This window comes from Chrysemys picta, chromosome 1 (genome assembly GCF_011386835.1).
Source record: "Chrysemys picta bellii isolate R12L10 chromosome 1, ASM1138683v2, whole genome shotgun sequence".
NCBI classification, from domain to species: Eukaryota; Metazoa; Chordata; order Testudines; family Emydidae; genus Chrysemys; species Chrysemys picta.
In genome coordinates, this window is record NC_088791.1 from 308,203,693 (window position 1) to 308,218,761 (window position 15,069).

Consider the following 15,069-nt stretch of genomic DNA (forward strand, 5'->3'; position numbering starts at 1 on the left):
TGTATTTTTCATTTCATTATGTAGTTCATGGTAGTCAGGAATAGTACAAGTTAAATCTGACGACAGCTTTCACTCCATTTCTTTTATGGAAAACATTGAATAGCATTTTTGTTTTAAGGTGCATGCTTTGCTCCTTTAGACTAATCTCAAGCCATCTCCCACTTTTTAAAGTACCATTCATGCTCTTCTTAGGTCATGGGAGAGTTAGGTTTTCGTACAAAGTTGAAGAGGTGTTTCATCAATAAGGAAACACAGACTTTGCTTTTACTGCAGTCATTTATTACAAAACGGCTGAGAAAAGTGAATAGCATCTTTGTTTGGTGGCATTTCTAATACTTCACAAAATACACTGTATTTGTTCTGCATTAATATTTGTGTTAAAACATACATTTTGCTGGATCTGCAAAGAAATTTGTTCCAGTAAAATAGAAAGTATACAAGTATTTAATCATACAATAAAGCTGCAGGGAAGAGAGCTAGATATATTTTCCCCCTTTCAATTTTTCTTCAATTTATTTTTTACAAGTTTTTATGAAGTCTCTCAACGCGTCCTCAGAGCTTCAGAAAGGGAGGCTTTCTGGAAAGTGAATGGATTTAGGATCTCATACAACTCTCATGGTAGGCAGTGGGAGTCTTCCCATTTGTTTTAATGGCAGCTGGACTGAGCCCTGAGGCCCCCATCTTGCAAACACTGATGCGCATACTTAACTGCAAGCTCCAGTAGCCACATTATAAATGTCCATAGCAAAGCCAGTGATGAGTTTTCCTCTGTTTCTTATGAGGTTTAAATATTTTCTTAAGATACCATGACTGCAACGTTTGTGAAGTCAGACGCTCATACATCTGTTTGAAAATGTATTATTAATTAAGTGCTAGCAGCATACTTGGCGTTGTAAAAGAGACAAAATGAGACAAGATTTTTGTCCTGGAGAACTTACAATCTAAAGCAGGGGTTCTCAAACTGGGGGTTGGGACCCCTCAGGGCGTCGTGAGATCATTATGTGGGGGGTTGCGAGCTGTCAACCTCCATCCCAAACCCCGCTTGCCTCCAGCATTTATAATGGTGTTAAATATATTAAAAAGTGTGTTTAATTTATTGGGGGGGGTCACACTCAGAGGCTTGCTATGTGAAAGGGGTCGCCAGTAAAAAAGTTTGAGACCCATTGATCTAAAGCCTCAATCCTGCAAAAGCTTACGCACAGGTTTAATGGTTAAGCACATCAGTAGTCCTGTGTGCACAAGTTAATTCTGACTTCAGTGAGACTACTCCCATGCTTTCAGCTGAGCACAAGCAGAAGTGTTCACAGGATCCTGCCCTTTGGATTATAGGCTCTTTGGAGCAGGGATCATTTCTCATTTTGCATGTCATACTGCACCAGGAACATTGTTAGCAATTAATTAATAAATAACACACTTTTAAACAGAGGAATGAATGTGTGACCTTGCAAACATTGGATTCATGGTATCTTTTAAGAAATCATTTACACTCTAATAAAAAGAATTGAAATTTTATCACAGGTGTTGTGTATGGACAAATATTTATGCCATTACAGTTGTATGTGGGTGTAGCCTCCATGCACCCAGATACAATACTAATAGTGATGGATGCTTTAGCGCTGAATGATGAGATAAATGTGCATTGAATTCTCCTTTTATTTAACTTCGAGTTAATACAGCTTATAATTGAGCTTTTAAATGAATGAGAGAAGCAGGCAGTGCCTGCTCAGCACTATTAGAAATCATAACCAGCTCAAACGCTGTTGTTAAAAAACTGTTGTGTGGGTGTCTCAAAGTCCTGCTTCAACCTTTTGCTGACACTACATCAATTATATGATGTTTTATGCTAGTTAGCTGGTTTGGGGGTATAGGTCTATATTATGTAAATACTGCTACTGAACATCTATGCACAGACGGTAGATTTAATTGAGGCACTCTGGAATTCTGCAACCCATCATCAGTAACTCAGCCAGAGATTACGGGTAGGCGAGGCTCAGTGGCCAGGGATGAGGGGTTTCAGGTGCAGGAGGGGGTCCAGGCTGGTGGGGGGATGGAGCTGAGGGGGTTGGAGTGTGGGAAGGGGCTCCTGGCTAGGGCAGGTGGTTGGGGTGGAGTAGGGGGTGAGGGCTCTGGCTAGGGGTGTGGGCTCTGGGGTGGGGCTGGGGATGAGGGGTTTGGGGTGCAGGAGGGGACTCTGGGCTGGGGCCGAGAGATTCAGAATGTGGGCGGGGGCTGAGGCAGGTTGTTGGGATGTCGGAGGGAGTGAGGGCTCTGGCTGAGGGTGCAGGCACCGGGGGGGTGGCCATAAATGAGGGGTTCAGGGTGCAGGAGCAGGCTTCAGGCTGAGGCAGGGGATTGGGGTCATGGCCGGCTCCAGGGTTTTGGCCGCCCCAAGCAGCCAAAAAAAAAAAAGCCGCGATCACGATCGCGATCTGCGGTGGCAATTCGGCGGAAGGTTCTTCGCTCCAAGCGGGATTCGCTTCTGCTGAATTGCCGCCGAATAGCTGGACCTGCCGCCCTTCTCTGAAGTGGCCGCCCCAAGTACCTGCTTGCCAAGCTGGTGCCTGGAGCCGGCCCTGATTGGGGTGCAGGAGGGGGTGAGGGCTCCAGCTGGAGGTGCGGGCTCTGGGGTGGGGCTGGGGGGGTTGGGATGCAGGAGGACGCGCCGGGCTGACGCAGGGGTTTGGGGTGCATGAGGGGGTGAGGGCTCTGGCTGGGGGGTAGGCTCTGGAGTGGGGCTGGAGATGTGGGGTTTGGAGAGCAGGAGGAGGCTCCAGGCTGGGGTCGAGGGGTTAGGAGTGTGGGAGGAGGCTCTGGGCTGGGGCCAGGGGTTGGGGTACAGGAGAGGGTGATGGCTCTGGGTGGGGGTGCAGGCTTAGGAGTGGGGCCAGAAATTAGGGGTTCAGGGTGCGGGAGGGGGCTCCAGACTTGGGGAGGGGGTTGGGGTGTGGGGAGGGGGTCCGGGGTGCGGGTTCCAGGAGGGAGTTTGGTTGCAGAAGAGAGTGAGGGATGCGGGCTCCGGGCAGCGCTTACCTCAGGCAGCTCCCAGAAGTGGCGACATGTCCCTCTGGCTCCTAGGCATGGGGCAGCCAGGGAAATTCCACACGCTGACCCTGCCTGTAGGCATCACCCCTATAAATCCCATTGGCGGTGGTTCCTGGCTAATGGGAGCTGCAGAGCTGGCACTCAGGGGCAGCTCACAGAGCCTCCCTGTCTGCCTGTCTGCCTAGGAGCCGGACATGTCGCCGCTTCTGAGACCTGAATGGAGCCAGGCAGGGAGTCTGCCAGCCCCTCTGCGCCGCAACCCTACTTTTAACGGCCTGGTCAGCGGTCCTGACCGGAGCCACCAGGGTCCCTTTTCGACTGGGTGTTTCAGTCGAAAACCAGACACCTGCCAACCCTATCCGGAACCCTACACCTGCCCTGGGCAATTTGGACATGGGCCGGGGACTGCTCTTGGGCTCCTCCGATCTCCCTGCCCAGTGCAGGTGGAGGGTCTGGGGCTCCCCACAGTGGCCCGAGCTCCCTGGGCGGCTCTTACCACATCCCGGCTCCAGCTTCAGCCTGGTCAGGGGGCAGGAGCTCAGGGGGAAGAGGAGGAGCAGGGGGTGGGTCCCTGAGGGAAGAGGAGGAGCAGGGGCGGGGCCAGAGTTTTGGCACCAGTGCCCCCCTCACCTCAAAACAGGTTCCTGCACTCCTGCAGGGGCCCCCAAATTGGCTGGGATCTTTGGGTATGGGCCCGTTAATCTGGCAGTGATGATCATGATAGTGCAGTGGGTCTCAAACTTTTGTACTGGTGACCCCTTTCACATAGTAAGCCTCTGAGTGCGACCCCCCTTATAAATTAAAAACATGTTTTTATATATTTAACACCATTATAAATGCTGGAGGCAAAGCGGGATTTGGGGTGGAGGCTGACAGCTCACGACGCCCCATGTAATAACCTCGTGACTCCCTGAGGGGTCCCGACCCCCAGTTGAGAACCCCTGTGATAGTGCCTTCTGACCTGAGAGTCTATGAGTCTATGCCAATGCCATGACTGAATCTTAAAGAAAACAATCTGTCACAACAGCTGCAGCATTCTAGATTATCTGGGTCTGGCAATATAAACAGAATAAAATTCAGATTGAAATATAATGGAAGTTCCAGTTAAAGGGCCTGCTGCTTCTCTCCCATCAGTGTAAATCGTGAATAACTCGGGTGAAGTCAATGGCATTACAGTAGTGGCATGGAATTAGTTTGAGATCATAATCCAGCCCAAAGTCCCCACTTTTTTTTAATTAAAAAATATCATCATATATGTACAGCTCCATTCCCCAGTACTGTCATTTTCCCCCTTTACATATAAAAGAAAGCAGAGCTTTCAGCAAAACAAAAAAAGGGATTATTCAATGTTTCATATACTGACAACATTCATCCTCAGGAAGTCTTTGTTGATTGTTCCTAGTAGCTATAGTAATAAATTTAAAGAAATACAGAACAGTGGTGTCCCCGTACCCCATAGACGACACTATACCATTGTCCTATTATGTTTAAAGAATGTAACAGTGGCTGTAAAGAATTTCCTGAGCAAACAGCAAGTGGTAACCAAAGGACAAGTGGTCTCTTGAGTCAATAAAAAAATAGAATTTCTAAATGCTGCTTTATTCAGATGTTGGGACTCGTGAATGTTAGAATTTAAGTCACACTGATGGTTATTTTACACTGATGTAATAATGTATGCAACCAATAAATACGTGTTTGGTATAAAAATGTCTACTGCTGCAAATTATGACATCATTAAAAACATAAGGACAGATTCTGATCTTGGTTAAAGCATATACATTCAGAGTAATTTCACTGGCTCGTGTAGCTGAAATGAGAGGAAGTGTTTCAGAGAATGAAAAAAATATAGTTAAGATCCTTAGGTAAATGAATAGAGCCCTGTGTGGATACAAAATTATATCTGCAGATTTGCAGGGCTCTAAATATAAAATTTGGATTTGCATCCATCTGCGATATCCACAGATATTCAGGGCTCTATAAATGAAAACTTGTCTTAGTACTAGGAGTCCTAGTGGAGTTTAGATAATGCAAACATAAACATTGAGAAATCAGAAATGATTGTTCATTCTAATTTAGGACCAGATTCTGCTCTGCAAAAACTTTTCACTCTGCAAACATTTAAAATTCCTGGCATTTTGATATTCATTTTATAAAGCTTAAATATGTGCTTTGATTACTGAGATTTAGCCTAAAACTGGAAACCCTAATAATAATAATAAAAAATTAATATAGCATTGCTTCTATGTGCTGCAAGACCAAAGAATACCCTGTGTTAGTCAGCAAAAAATATAAATGACAAACTGTAACCGTATTCCAGATTCCCCATGAAATTTGATTCTCTGAAGACAATAGGCTACATTCAGCCCTGGGCTACATTGGCTTCTACAAAACATAAATGAAGGCTGGGATTTTGGTGACACTAACAACCACCCTGAGCATCACTCTTCTTCCTTAAGATTTGTTAAAGCCCTTCTTATTCTCCTTGAACTTTTTGTTAGAAGTAAGAAATTCTGTTTTCTAGTGCTCTTCTATTTCCCTCCTAACTTAAGCATGTATTTTTGTTTTTTCCCCATTTCTCTTTCCTGTGCAGTTGATTTTATAACCTTGTTGTAGTTGTCATTCATGAAGCTGCTGCTTCTTGTTCCTTTTTCTGAAGAATTGCAGTCCGTTGTACTTATATTATGGTACCCTTGGGATTCTCCAGCCTTCTCCAATGCTGACAGTTTTAGTACTTCTCTGCTGCCACACCTTTATTCACAATTTTTTAAAATTTCCCCAGATTTGATTTCGTGATGTTTAATATCCTTTTACTGCTGTGGTCTGAAATCCATTTCTTACAATGCTAAATTCAAGCTCCTGGCTCAGATCTTCCCTATTATTTCCAATGGTTTCTTTCAGTTCCACCTTGTTGGTAGGAAACAGACCCCAAGATGGATTGTCGTCTGCTTGGATTTTTTATTTTCTGGCTCGTCTTACATATGTAACTCAGGAATTTCCATTTGCTTTTTTGGCTGTGTTTGTTACCTCATAGATTTCTGGATAGTTAAAATCCCTGAGTATAGTATCCTGGGGATTCACATACTTCCAAAAGTAGGTCTAGGAATGTTTTGGTTTTGTTCTCTTCATACCTACTGTATCCCACCTCCACCCCTTTGTTTTTTCATTCCTTATATCCTACTCCATCGAATTTTACTCCATACATTCTTCATTGTTGAATTGCAGCTCATTGGCATAAAAATGTTTGATACATGACACCAATATTCCATCTTGCCTTTTCTACCACTTGTGTCCATTAATACTGGCATTACACTATTCCCTCCAGGTTTAATTTATGCCACTTAGGTCATAATTATCATCACATTGTAGCACTTCTCATTCTTCTTGTTTGTTGCTTATTATATTCCTTACATTTGTATATAGACACTACAATATAGACAGGTGCATGGAAAACGTAAACCCTTGAAACATAAAGGGATACTGTTCATGTTTTAGACCCACAATCTAAGTTGTTATAGTATTTTTAATTATATCAGTCTGACACCTAACATTCAAAAATGTAATCGCTAGTGTGTAATGTAAACACTGCAAAAGTTTTGTTTTCATTTCCTTACTGGCTCTGAAGCAGAAGTTAACTAATAAATGCTATTCCCAGAATGATGCTGACATCAATTGATGTGGCTGGAACACATGCTTGACATAAGCAGAACTTGTGAAACAAACGAGGGAAAATCAATATTTTGCAAAATGAAAAGGAATCAGTGTAGTAGGGAAAAATATTTCCAGACTTGGGGTCAAATCCTGAGGTCCCTATCAAGGCCCAGTCCTGGGAGCTGTTGAATACCCTTACCACATAGTGTGGACAATGGAAATTGACAATGCTTGGGATATATCAGGAGGAGCTCAGTATGACAGATATGGCGATTTCTTGCAGTATCAAGAAATGGGACTACTTGCAGCCCATAAAGTTAAGCACATGTGTAAGTCTTTGCAGGACCTGGGCCTAACCATAGTTTGGGGACAAGACAATAATCAGTTTGACCTGTTCACAGTTCCTTAATCTGTCACAGATTTAACCATGCATTCACAGGAAGAATGTGTCTTATGTGGGATGGAGAAGTATTACTGACTGAGACTCCCTTATGGTTGGTGTTCTACAATGATCATTATTTTTGCATTTTGAAGTATAACAAAAAGAATAAAAGAGCTCTTTCACGTAAAAACCCACCAGCTTCTCCAAAATTTGAGAATTACCAGAGAGATCAATAAAATCAATGCTCCAACACTATCCTGCTGCTCCCACAAATACCAGTCCTTTTATTATTATTTGTGGTCATGTAGTGCTGGCCCTAAAAGCCCCAGCTGAGAGCAGGGCCCCATTATGTAAGGTACCATATAAACAGATTTCAGGGTAGCAGCTGTGTTAGTCTGTATCCTCAAAAAGAACAGGAGTACTTGTGGCACCTTAGAGACTAACAAATTTATTAGAGCATAAGCTTTCGTGGGCTACAACCCACTTCTTCGGCATCCGAAGAAGTGGGTTGTAGCCCACGAAAGCTTATGCTCTAATAAATTTGTTAGTCTCTAAGGTGCCACAAGTACTCATATAAACAGAGAGAGAGTCATTCAGTGAGCTCACAGACTAAACAAGCAAGACTGACCAAGGATAGCAGGGGAAACAGGCACAGAAAAGTGAAGTGATGTGTCCAAGGTCACACAACATGACAGCAGGGGAAGCTGGGAATAGAACCCTGATCTCCTATTCACATGGCCTCTCCACTAGTTTGCTCTTGTAACACTCCTCACTTCCCCCAAAACTCTGGTAATGAGATGGATCTTGCTGCAAGCCATGGCGGTCAACAGATTTGTGCTATTTTGGGCCAAGGAGTAGAGAAATGCATTCCAAACCGGAAGACCCATCATGAAGAACATGCTGCTGCAAGTTCCCTCTGTATTATACTGAGAGTGCTCCTGCTCAAACGCCTCCTCTGTACACCAATGCTATAGTATAGCATGGGCAGAGAGGCAGTCTCTAACTTTCTGAAGTATTGAACTTAGCCATATTTTGATGTGAGTTTACAGGAGACCTATGACCTACAAATTCAGTCTGGTGTCTATAGAGGATAGTGAACCATCCTTAAGGAATCATCTGCTTGATTTTCTTAATACTTTCTTTGACACTTTTACATGAGCAGATGTGTGTCTATACATCTGCATCTTGGTTAAACAGCTGGACATCTTCCACCTGACATTACCTTTACTTACCTTTACTTAGCCAGGGCTGGGATTCCAAATCAGACTGTGGTAAGGCATAAATTGCCCTACAGCCTTCTTTTAAGAAAATTTGGCTTTGAAGTAAGGAAGCATTTGGTGAGGGACTGTTTTCCTTTTGAAAATGCAATAAGTCATCATTTCTGCTGTGGGTCCCATTGGAGCTTTTCACTGGAAGAACTACACAGCTTAGAAAGAATGGTCCAGACTAGAAATGACTGATATTTCAGGCTAAAACAATCTAAGAATTGAGAAGTTCAAAGAAGAGCTGTGGCACCTGAGGCATGTGAACCTGTGGAATAAAGAAATAATTCTCTTCTACTCAGATGGAAAATGTACAGGAACAAAACATACAACCATATTTTGTAAATAATACCATCTGAAAGGGCTCCCAGTGGTACTCCAAGTAGCTGTAAAGTACGTTACAGCCCATCTCATGAAAACAGTGCAATTTATTTAATATTTACGTGGAGGTGTATAATATATAAAGAAAATGGGTGCATTGTTTGTGTCACCAAGGCATCTCAGGCATCCTTCATATCCGGCCTTTTTTCATGTCTTATTCTCACCCTGCATTGTAACACGTCATCACTTTCAGTGGCTGTCTCTTAGGTTGGTGCCTGGGTCAAGCTCACAGAAGTTGCACTACGAAAACTGAGTGAAATCCAGGCTGAGGACTTTGGAAAACTACATCTGCTTGCGGCCCCGCTGGGTCTGTAAGGAGTTCAGGGAATTGGGTGCCCTGGTAGTGCCAAGCTCTGCAAGTGGCCCAGCTGGAAGCCCAGAGGCTTTGGAGAGCAGAGTGATCATTGGGACTGCAGCCCCTGCTGGCAGGGAGGGGCCCTTGGGAAGTGTGGGGGCTCCTAGGCCGGCAGCCCCTTGGGAAGTGTGGGCCCCCTTGAGCCTGCAGCCCCCTTGCGAAATGTGGGCGAGGCGCCAGTCCCTGCTGGGCCCCTGTGTGCTCCCCCGTGACAACAAGGCCAGCGCAGCACGATGCCGCTCCCCAGGCCCAGCCCCGCCAGCGGCCCGTTGCCAGCCCTAGCAACCGTTGCTGAGGGAGGGCGGCGCTCGACTATCCGGCTGTTCGTTCCCGAGGCTTCCCCCGCTCCGCGGCCTACAATCCCCATGGTGCCCCGCGGGGGCTGCCGTAAGTGACGCACGGGGGGGCGGGGCTCGTCTCTCCCCTGCCGTGTCCCCTTCCCTCGGCTCGCTGGGCGCCATGTTGGCTTGAGAGGAAGATGACAGGCGGCGGCTGCGGGCGCGGGGCAGAGAGCGGATCGCAGTGAGACGGCCCCGGCCCACAGCGAGGCGAGACAGGGCAGCCAGCCCGGCACTGGGGTCCCCGCCGGGCCGCTGAGGGAGCCGTTGGAGGGGGGCCTGGGGAGGCGGCGGCGATGAGAGCAGAGACCTGAGGCTGCTGCGGGCTGGAGGCGGCTGCCGTTTAAATCCCCCTTGAGGCGCTGCCGCTCCCGGAGCGGTGTGGGGGAGGGCACCCCGGGCAGGGGAGAGACGCTGCCCTTCTCCCTCGCCCGCAGACACCGCGCAGGGTGGTCAGCCCCCGCCCCCGGCACCCTCCCCGCCTCCTGGGAGGACACAAACTTCAGCCGCTCGCTCCGGCCACCGGAAGGTCGCCCAGCCTGTCTGGGTCGCCCGCTTTAATGAGGAGGTGACTTGGGCGCAGAGCTATCCCGTGAATCATCCCGTCATTATCGGTCTGGGCTGGAAAAGGAAGAAAAACCCCCGCACGCAATTCGTGTCACTGTAGAGCCCTGCCTGGTCCACCTGGCACCGCTGCTGCTGACAAGGATCTGCTGCCATCTCCGGGCTGCTGCTGTGCCCGCTGGAGACCGGCTCCTCTCGGATATTTCCCCCTCAACAAACAGCCTCCTCTCTGCATAGCAAACACTCACAGTAACATTGAACTTACTGCCGCCGAACCGCGCGCGGATCCCTTGCTGTGCGAGCTTGGGATTATTATTTTTTTTTTAAAAGTTGTTTTAAACCACCAGAGTATAACAGCAAGATGTCCAGCAGTGTCCCAGCTGACATGGTAAGTACCATGCGCCTTATTTGTTGTCTTTACTACGGACATTGGTTGACAGTCTGCTGGGCGTGTGTTTGGGAGATGAAGACGGAAAAAGAGAGGGGTTCCGCAAAGAGGGTTTGCAGAAAATGACACTCCTGTCACGTAACGAGGGGGACAAAAAGTTCTAGCCTCCCCCCCATCCCATACGTCCAGATGCTGCTTTGATTTTTCGTAAGGGAATCGGGGAGCTGCAGTGTCGTCTTGTATGTAGTAAGGCAACTCGGAGAGGTAATCGTCCTTACCTACACCAGTGAAGCTGTATTGTTTAACTCTGTGAAGCATTTTGGATTATAATGTGTGAGGGAGATGCTATACAAAATAAAACTGTACCGGAAACCATTTGTGTCCAAACCATAGCATGTTGGAAAGCGTTTATCCCCCAGAACCAGCTGAAATTCGGTCCCATCCTCTCTTCACCCCCCCCCCCCCGCCGCCTCCCACCAACACTTTGGCATCTAGCATTGATAGGGAGGTAATCTCTTCACTTGATACACGTCAAAAGGAAAAAACTCTCACATCTATTTACACAATAGGATCTCTTGTGTACTAGCTGCAATATTGACATTTTTCAAGGGCAGTTGTATTTCTTTTAGTGAACTGTACTTCGACCAATATAGTTTTTTATTGAGCCCTCGTTGGACCTGCCAGATCAATACATTTAAAACCAGAAAGGTGTATATGTGGGCATATTCTGGTGCTTGGGGTGGGGGGAGGGAGTTCTTGCACTAGTCTTTCAGGTCTGCTAATTAATCTATTTGCAGCATGAATTTTCTGATGTTATATATTGAAAGAAGCTTTTTGAAAGAAGCTGTTAATATATTTGGATATGTTAGCTCTTTATTCTTACAGCAAAACTCTTCCATATATCACTTCATTCTTCATATTTCAAGGTGATTGGTGGTGACTTTGTCTTACAGCAGAAGACATGTCCATGCTTCTGTCATCTGGTGTGAAATTTTGCCTTCATAACCTAGTACTGTGGAAAGAATGTAAAGATGGATAGCCCTTGTTTCAGGCATAGTAGATATGCAGTTAATGATGCATATTCATGCTAATCAGGCTGTTGGAATAGTGGTACCATTTGGGAGCTTACTTTCATTGTTTCTTGCAGAGAGTCATTTTGGCTGCTGTAGAAAAACTACATTTTTGCCAAAAAAGGGAAGTATTAAAATAGCCATTGAAATTTTTAAAAATTATTTATGGGCTTTTTTTCTCTCTCAAATATATTCTGTATATTATGACTTGGAGGATGGGAGGACTGTTGTCTCTGAGTCTGAATCCTTTCCACTATAATTTTCAGTCATAATATTATTTAGTGTATGTTTCCTTCCAGGGTCTCCTTAGCCCTGAGGATACGCTGAATAGTCTTTCCACTTCCCCTCCCTGACTAATGCGTCATATCACAGCAAATCTTTCTCTAGCTGTGGAGGGCTGGATACAAATCCCTTAGCATTGCTTTTGAAATTGGCTGTAGGGGTCTCTAGACAGCAACAAGAAGCATTCTTCTCTCCCCTTTCCATGAGCTGAGCAAATTGCCCCTCCACAGAACTCCTGGACCCTACCTACTTGGTAATCATCGTGCTGTCACTAAACTTCTTGTGCTGAAGACTCGATTTTATATCAATGTACACATTTAAATGATAGAAATAAAAATATTTTAGCTATAAAAACTGTTCCATCTTTTAAAAGTAGTAATTATTCTGATGCCATATTGGTACTTGCTAGTAGTAAAATCTAGGCCTAAAGATATGCCATTTGTTCATAATCAAGAAGCTAGTTAGTAGTAGTGATTTTTTGGATATATGGGGATGAAATATCAAATGATAACGTCAGTATCCATTCATTTTAACTGTGCCGCGACTACACAAGCCACGTTAAAGCGCTGCTGTGGCAGCGCTTTAACGTTGCTAGTGTAGACTAGCCCTTAGTCTCCTATTATCAACAACCTCTTCACTCCAAAAGCTCACATTTTCTAGTAATTGCTGTTTAAACCGATTGTTCCTAAAAGAGAAACATTTATCAGGCTGTCACCTTGTTTATGTTTGTATTTACTGTAGAGTCTTGGTAATTTGCATTTCCCTAATCCACCCACTCCATAATTTGTATGCACAAGCAGTGGTCTTTTCCCCAGTTCTCAAGGATTTAATAGTAGTCTAGAGAGATGTCATATTACTAAAATTCATCACATTTACAAAACCTGTTACAAAACACTGAAGTATTATAATAAATAATTAAAGCTAAACTGTATTTGTCAGATAAACGATTTAGTAGCTGCTTTTTATTATTTTAATTGCTACTTTGTAAAATGTAGTAATTTGCAATAGCTCTTCCTATCAGTGGAAATTAGCAATGTTCTGTGTGTGTGTATATTCTGAATTTATATAAATCTATGAAAACTGTACAGAATTTTTTGGCTAGTACAGTATTTGAATATGCGCAAAGCTTTGACCTCTTTCTCTTCAGTCACATGTTTGATTGACTTCCTCTAGAATTAGTCTCTTTTTATGGGGCTAAACATTTCAACACATCAGTCCTAAGTGATTAACATACTAATTCTTTATCATTTGCATTCCATTAACAAAGTAGATTATGACACACCACATACCAAACATTGTTTTATAAGTATGTGTTTCGCTACTACGTAGCAATACATGCTACTTAAAGGTTAAGGCTCCAGTTCGTCAATGAAACCTGCTAGTGTTGACCTATGTGCCTGTGTGGCATTTCATCAACTTAATTAGGACTCTAGACATGTGTAGGGGTCAGTGGTAGCAGATTGTATTGCAGGACTAGAGCCTAATTTTGTTTGTTTTTTCTCATAGTTCCCTGTTGTAGTAAAAGAATATTGGGGGTGGCAGTGACCATAGGGATCACCTCTGACTATTTCAAACATTTTCACCAGAAAATTGGCCAGTTTTGCTGTGCAGTAGTGGTTGGAAATAGATTGTAGATAACAGGTAATCTGTTTGCAAGTCCATATTTCTTCAATAAAAATAAAAAGGCACTAAGTGGTTTGTGGATTCATGTAGTTAATTTGACTCTACTCTTTTGACTTAATGAAAATATTTAATAGTTTTCTGTTGGAGTTTTGCTATAAGCATAGTTGATTGTTTCAGCACAAGCTACTAAAAATGGGCTCAATACAGAAGCTATTACTTAAATGAGTAATTCCAGGGATTTCAGTTGGACCGTCACGTGAACTTTTCAGGGCTGTGTCCATGTATCTTGTACTGTTATGACACTCTTCCTTACAAATGTAATTTCTTTTTGAGGACTTCCATCTTTGAAAAGCACCTTTTATGGCTTAGTGTCAAACTGAGTCCTTCCTGCACCTTCAGACATTACTTAGGGCAGGGATCGGCAACCTATCAGAAGTGGTGTGCAGCGTCTTCATTAATTCACTCTGATTTAAGGTTTCGCGTGCCAGTAATACATTTTAATATTTTTAGAAGGTCTCTTTTAGAATCATAGAATCATAAAATACCAGGGTTGGAAGGGACCTCAAGAGGTCATCTAGTCCAACCCCCTGCTCAAAGCAGGACTAATTCCCAACTAAATCATCCCAGCCAGGGCTTTGTCAAGCCAGGCCTTAAAAACCTCCAAGGAAGGAGACTCCACCATCTCCCTAGGTAACGCATTCCAGTGCTTCACCACCCTCCTAGTGAAATAGTGTTTCCTAATATCCAAACTGGACCTCCCCCACTGCAACTTGAGACCATTGCTCCTTGTTCTGTCATCTGCCACCACTGAGAACAGCCGAGCTCCATCCTCTTTGGAACCCCCTTCAGGTAGTTGAAGGCTGCTATCAAATCCCCCCTCATTCTTCTCTTCTGGAGACTAAACAATCCCAGTTCCCTCAGCCTCTCCTCATAAGTCATGTGCTCCAGCCCCCTAATCATTTTTGTTGCCCTCCGCTGGACTCTTTCCAATTTTTCTACATCCTTCTTGTAGTGTGGGGCCCAAAACTGGACACAGTATTCCAAAAGAGGCCTCACCAATGTCGAATAAAGGGGAACGATCACGTTCCTCGATCTGCTGGCAATGCCCCATCTTATACAGCCCAAAATGCCGTTAGCCTTCTTGGCAACAAGAGCACACTGTTGACTCATATCCAGCTTCTCATCCACTGTGACCCCTCGGTCCTTTTCTGCAGAACTGCTACCTAGCCATTCAGTCCCTAGTCTGTAGCAGTGCATGGGATTCTTCCGTCCTAAGTGCAGGACTCTGCACTTGTCCTTGTTGAACCTCATCAGGTTTTTTTTGGCCCAATCCTCTAATTTGTCTAGGTCCCTCTGTATCTGATCCCTACCCTCTAGTGTATCTACCACGCCTCCTAGTTTAGTGTCATCTGCAAACTTGCTGAGAGTGCAGTCCACGCCATCCTCCAGATCATTAATAAAGATATTAAACAAAACCGGCCCCAGGACCGACCCTTGGGGCACTCCACTTGAAACCGGCTGCCAACTAGACATGGAGCCATTGATCACTACCCATTGAGCCTGACGATCTAGCCAGCTTTCTGTCCACCTTACAGTCCATTCATCCAGCCCATACTTCCTTAACTTGGCGACAAGAATATTGTGGGAGACCGTATCAAAAGCTTTGCTAAAGTCAAGGAATAACACATCCACTGCTTTCCCCTCATCCACAGAGCCAGTTATCTCATCATAGGA

At 44.8% G+C, this 15,069-nt stretch overlaps 1 protein-coding gene across 1 annotated transcript in view; it reads left to right on the plus strand.

Annotated features, from left to right (window-relative positions):
- The first annotated feature begins 9,380 nt into the window (after positions 1-9,380).
- Positions 9,381-15,069, plus strand: part of UBL3 (ubiquitin like 3) — a 71,669-nt gene continuing 65,980 nt past the window's right edge. Inside the window, exon 1 of the mRNA XM_005286639.5 lies at positions 9,381-10,360. Within this exon, the coding sequence (XP_005286696.1) occupies positions 10,334-10,360 (27 nt within the window). The 5' untranslated portion in view covers positions 9,381-10,333. The remainder of the gene's footprint in view (positions 10,361-15,069) is intronic.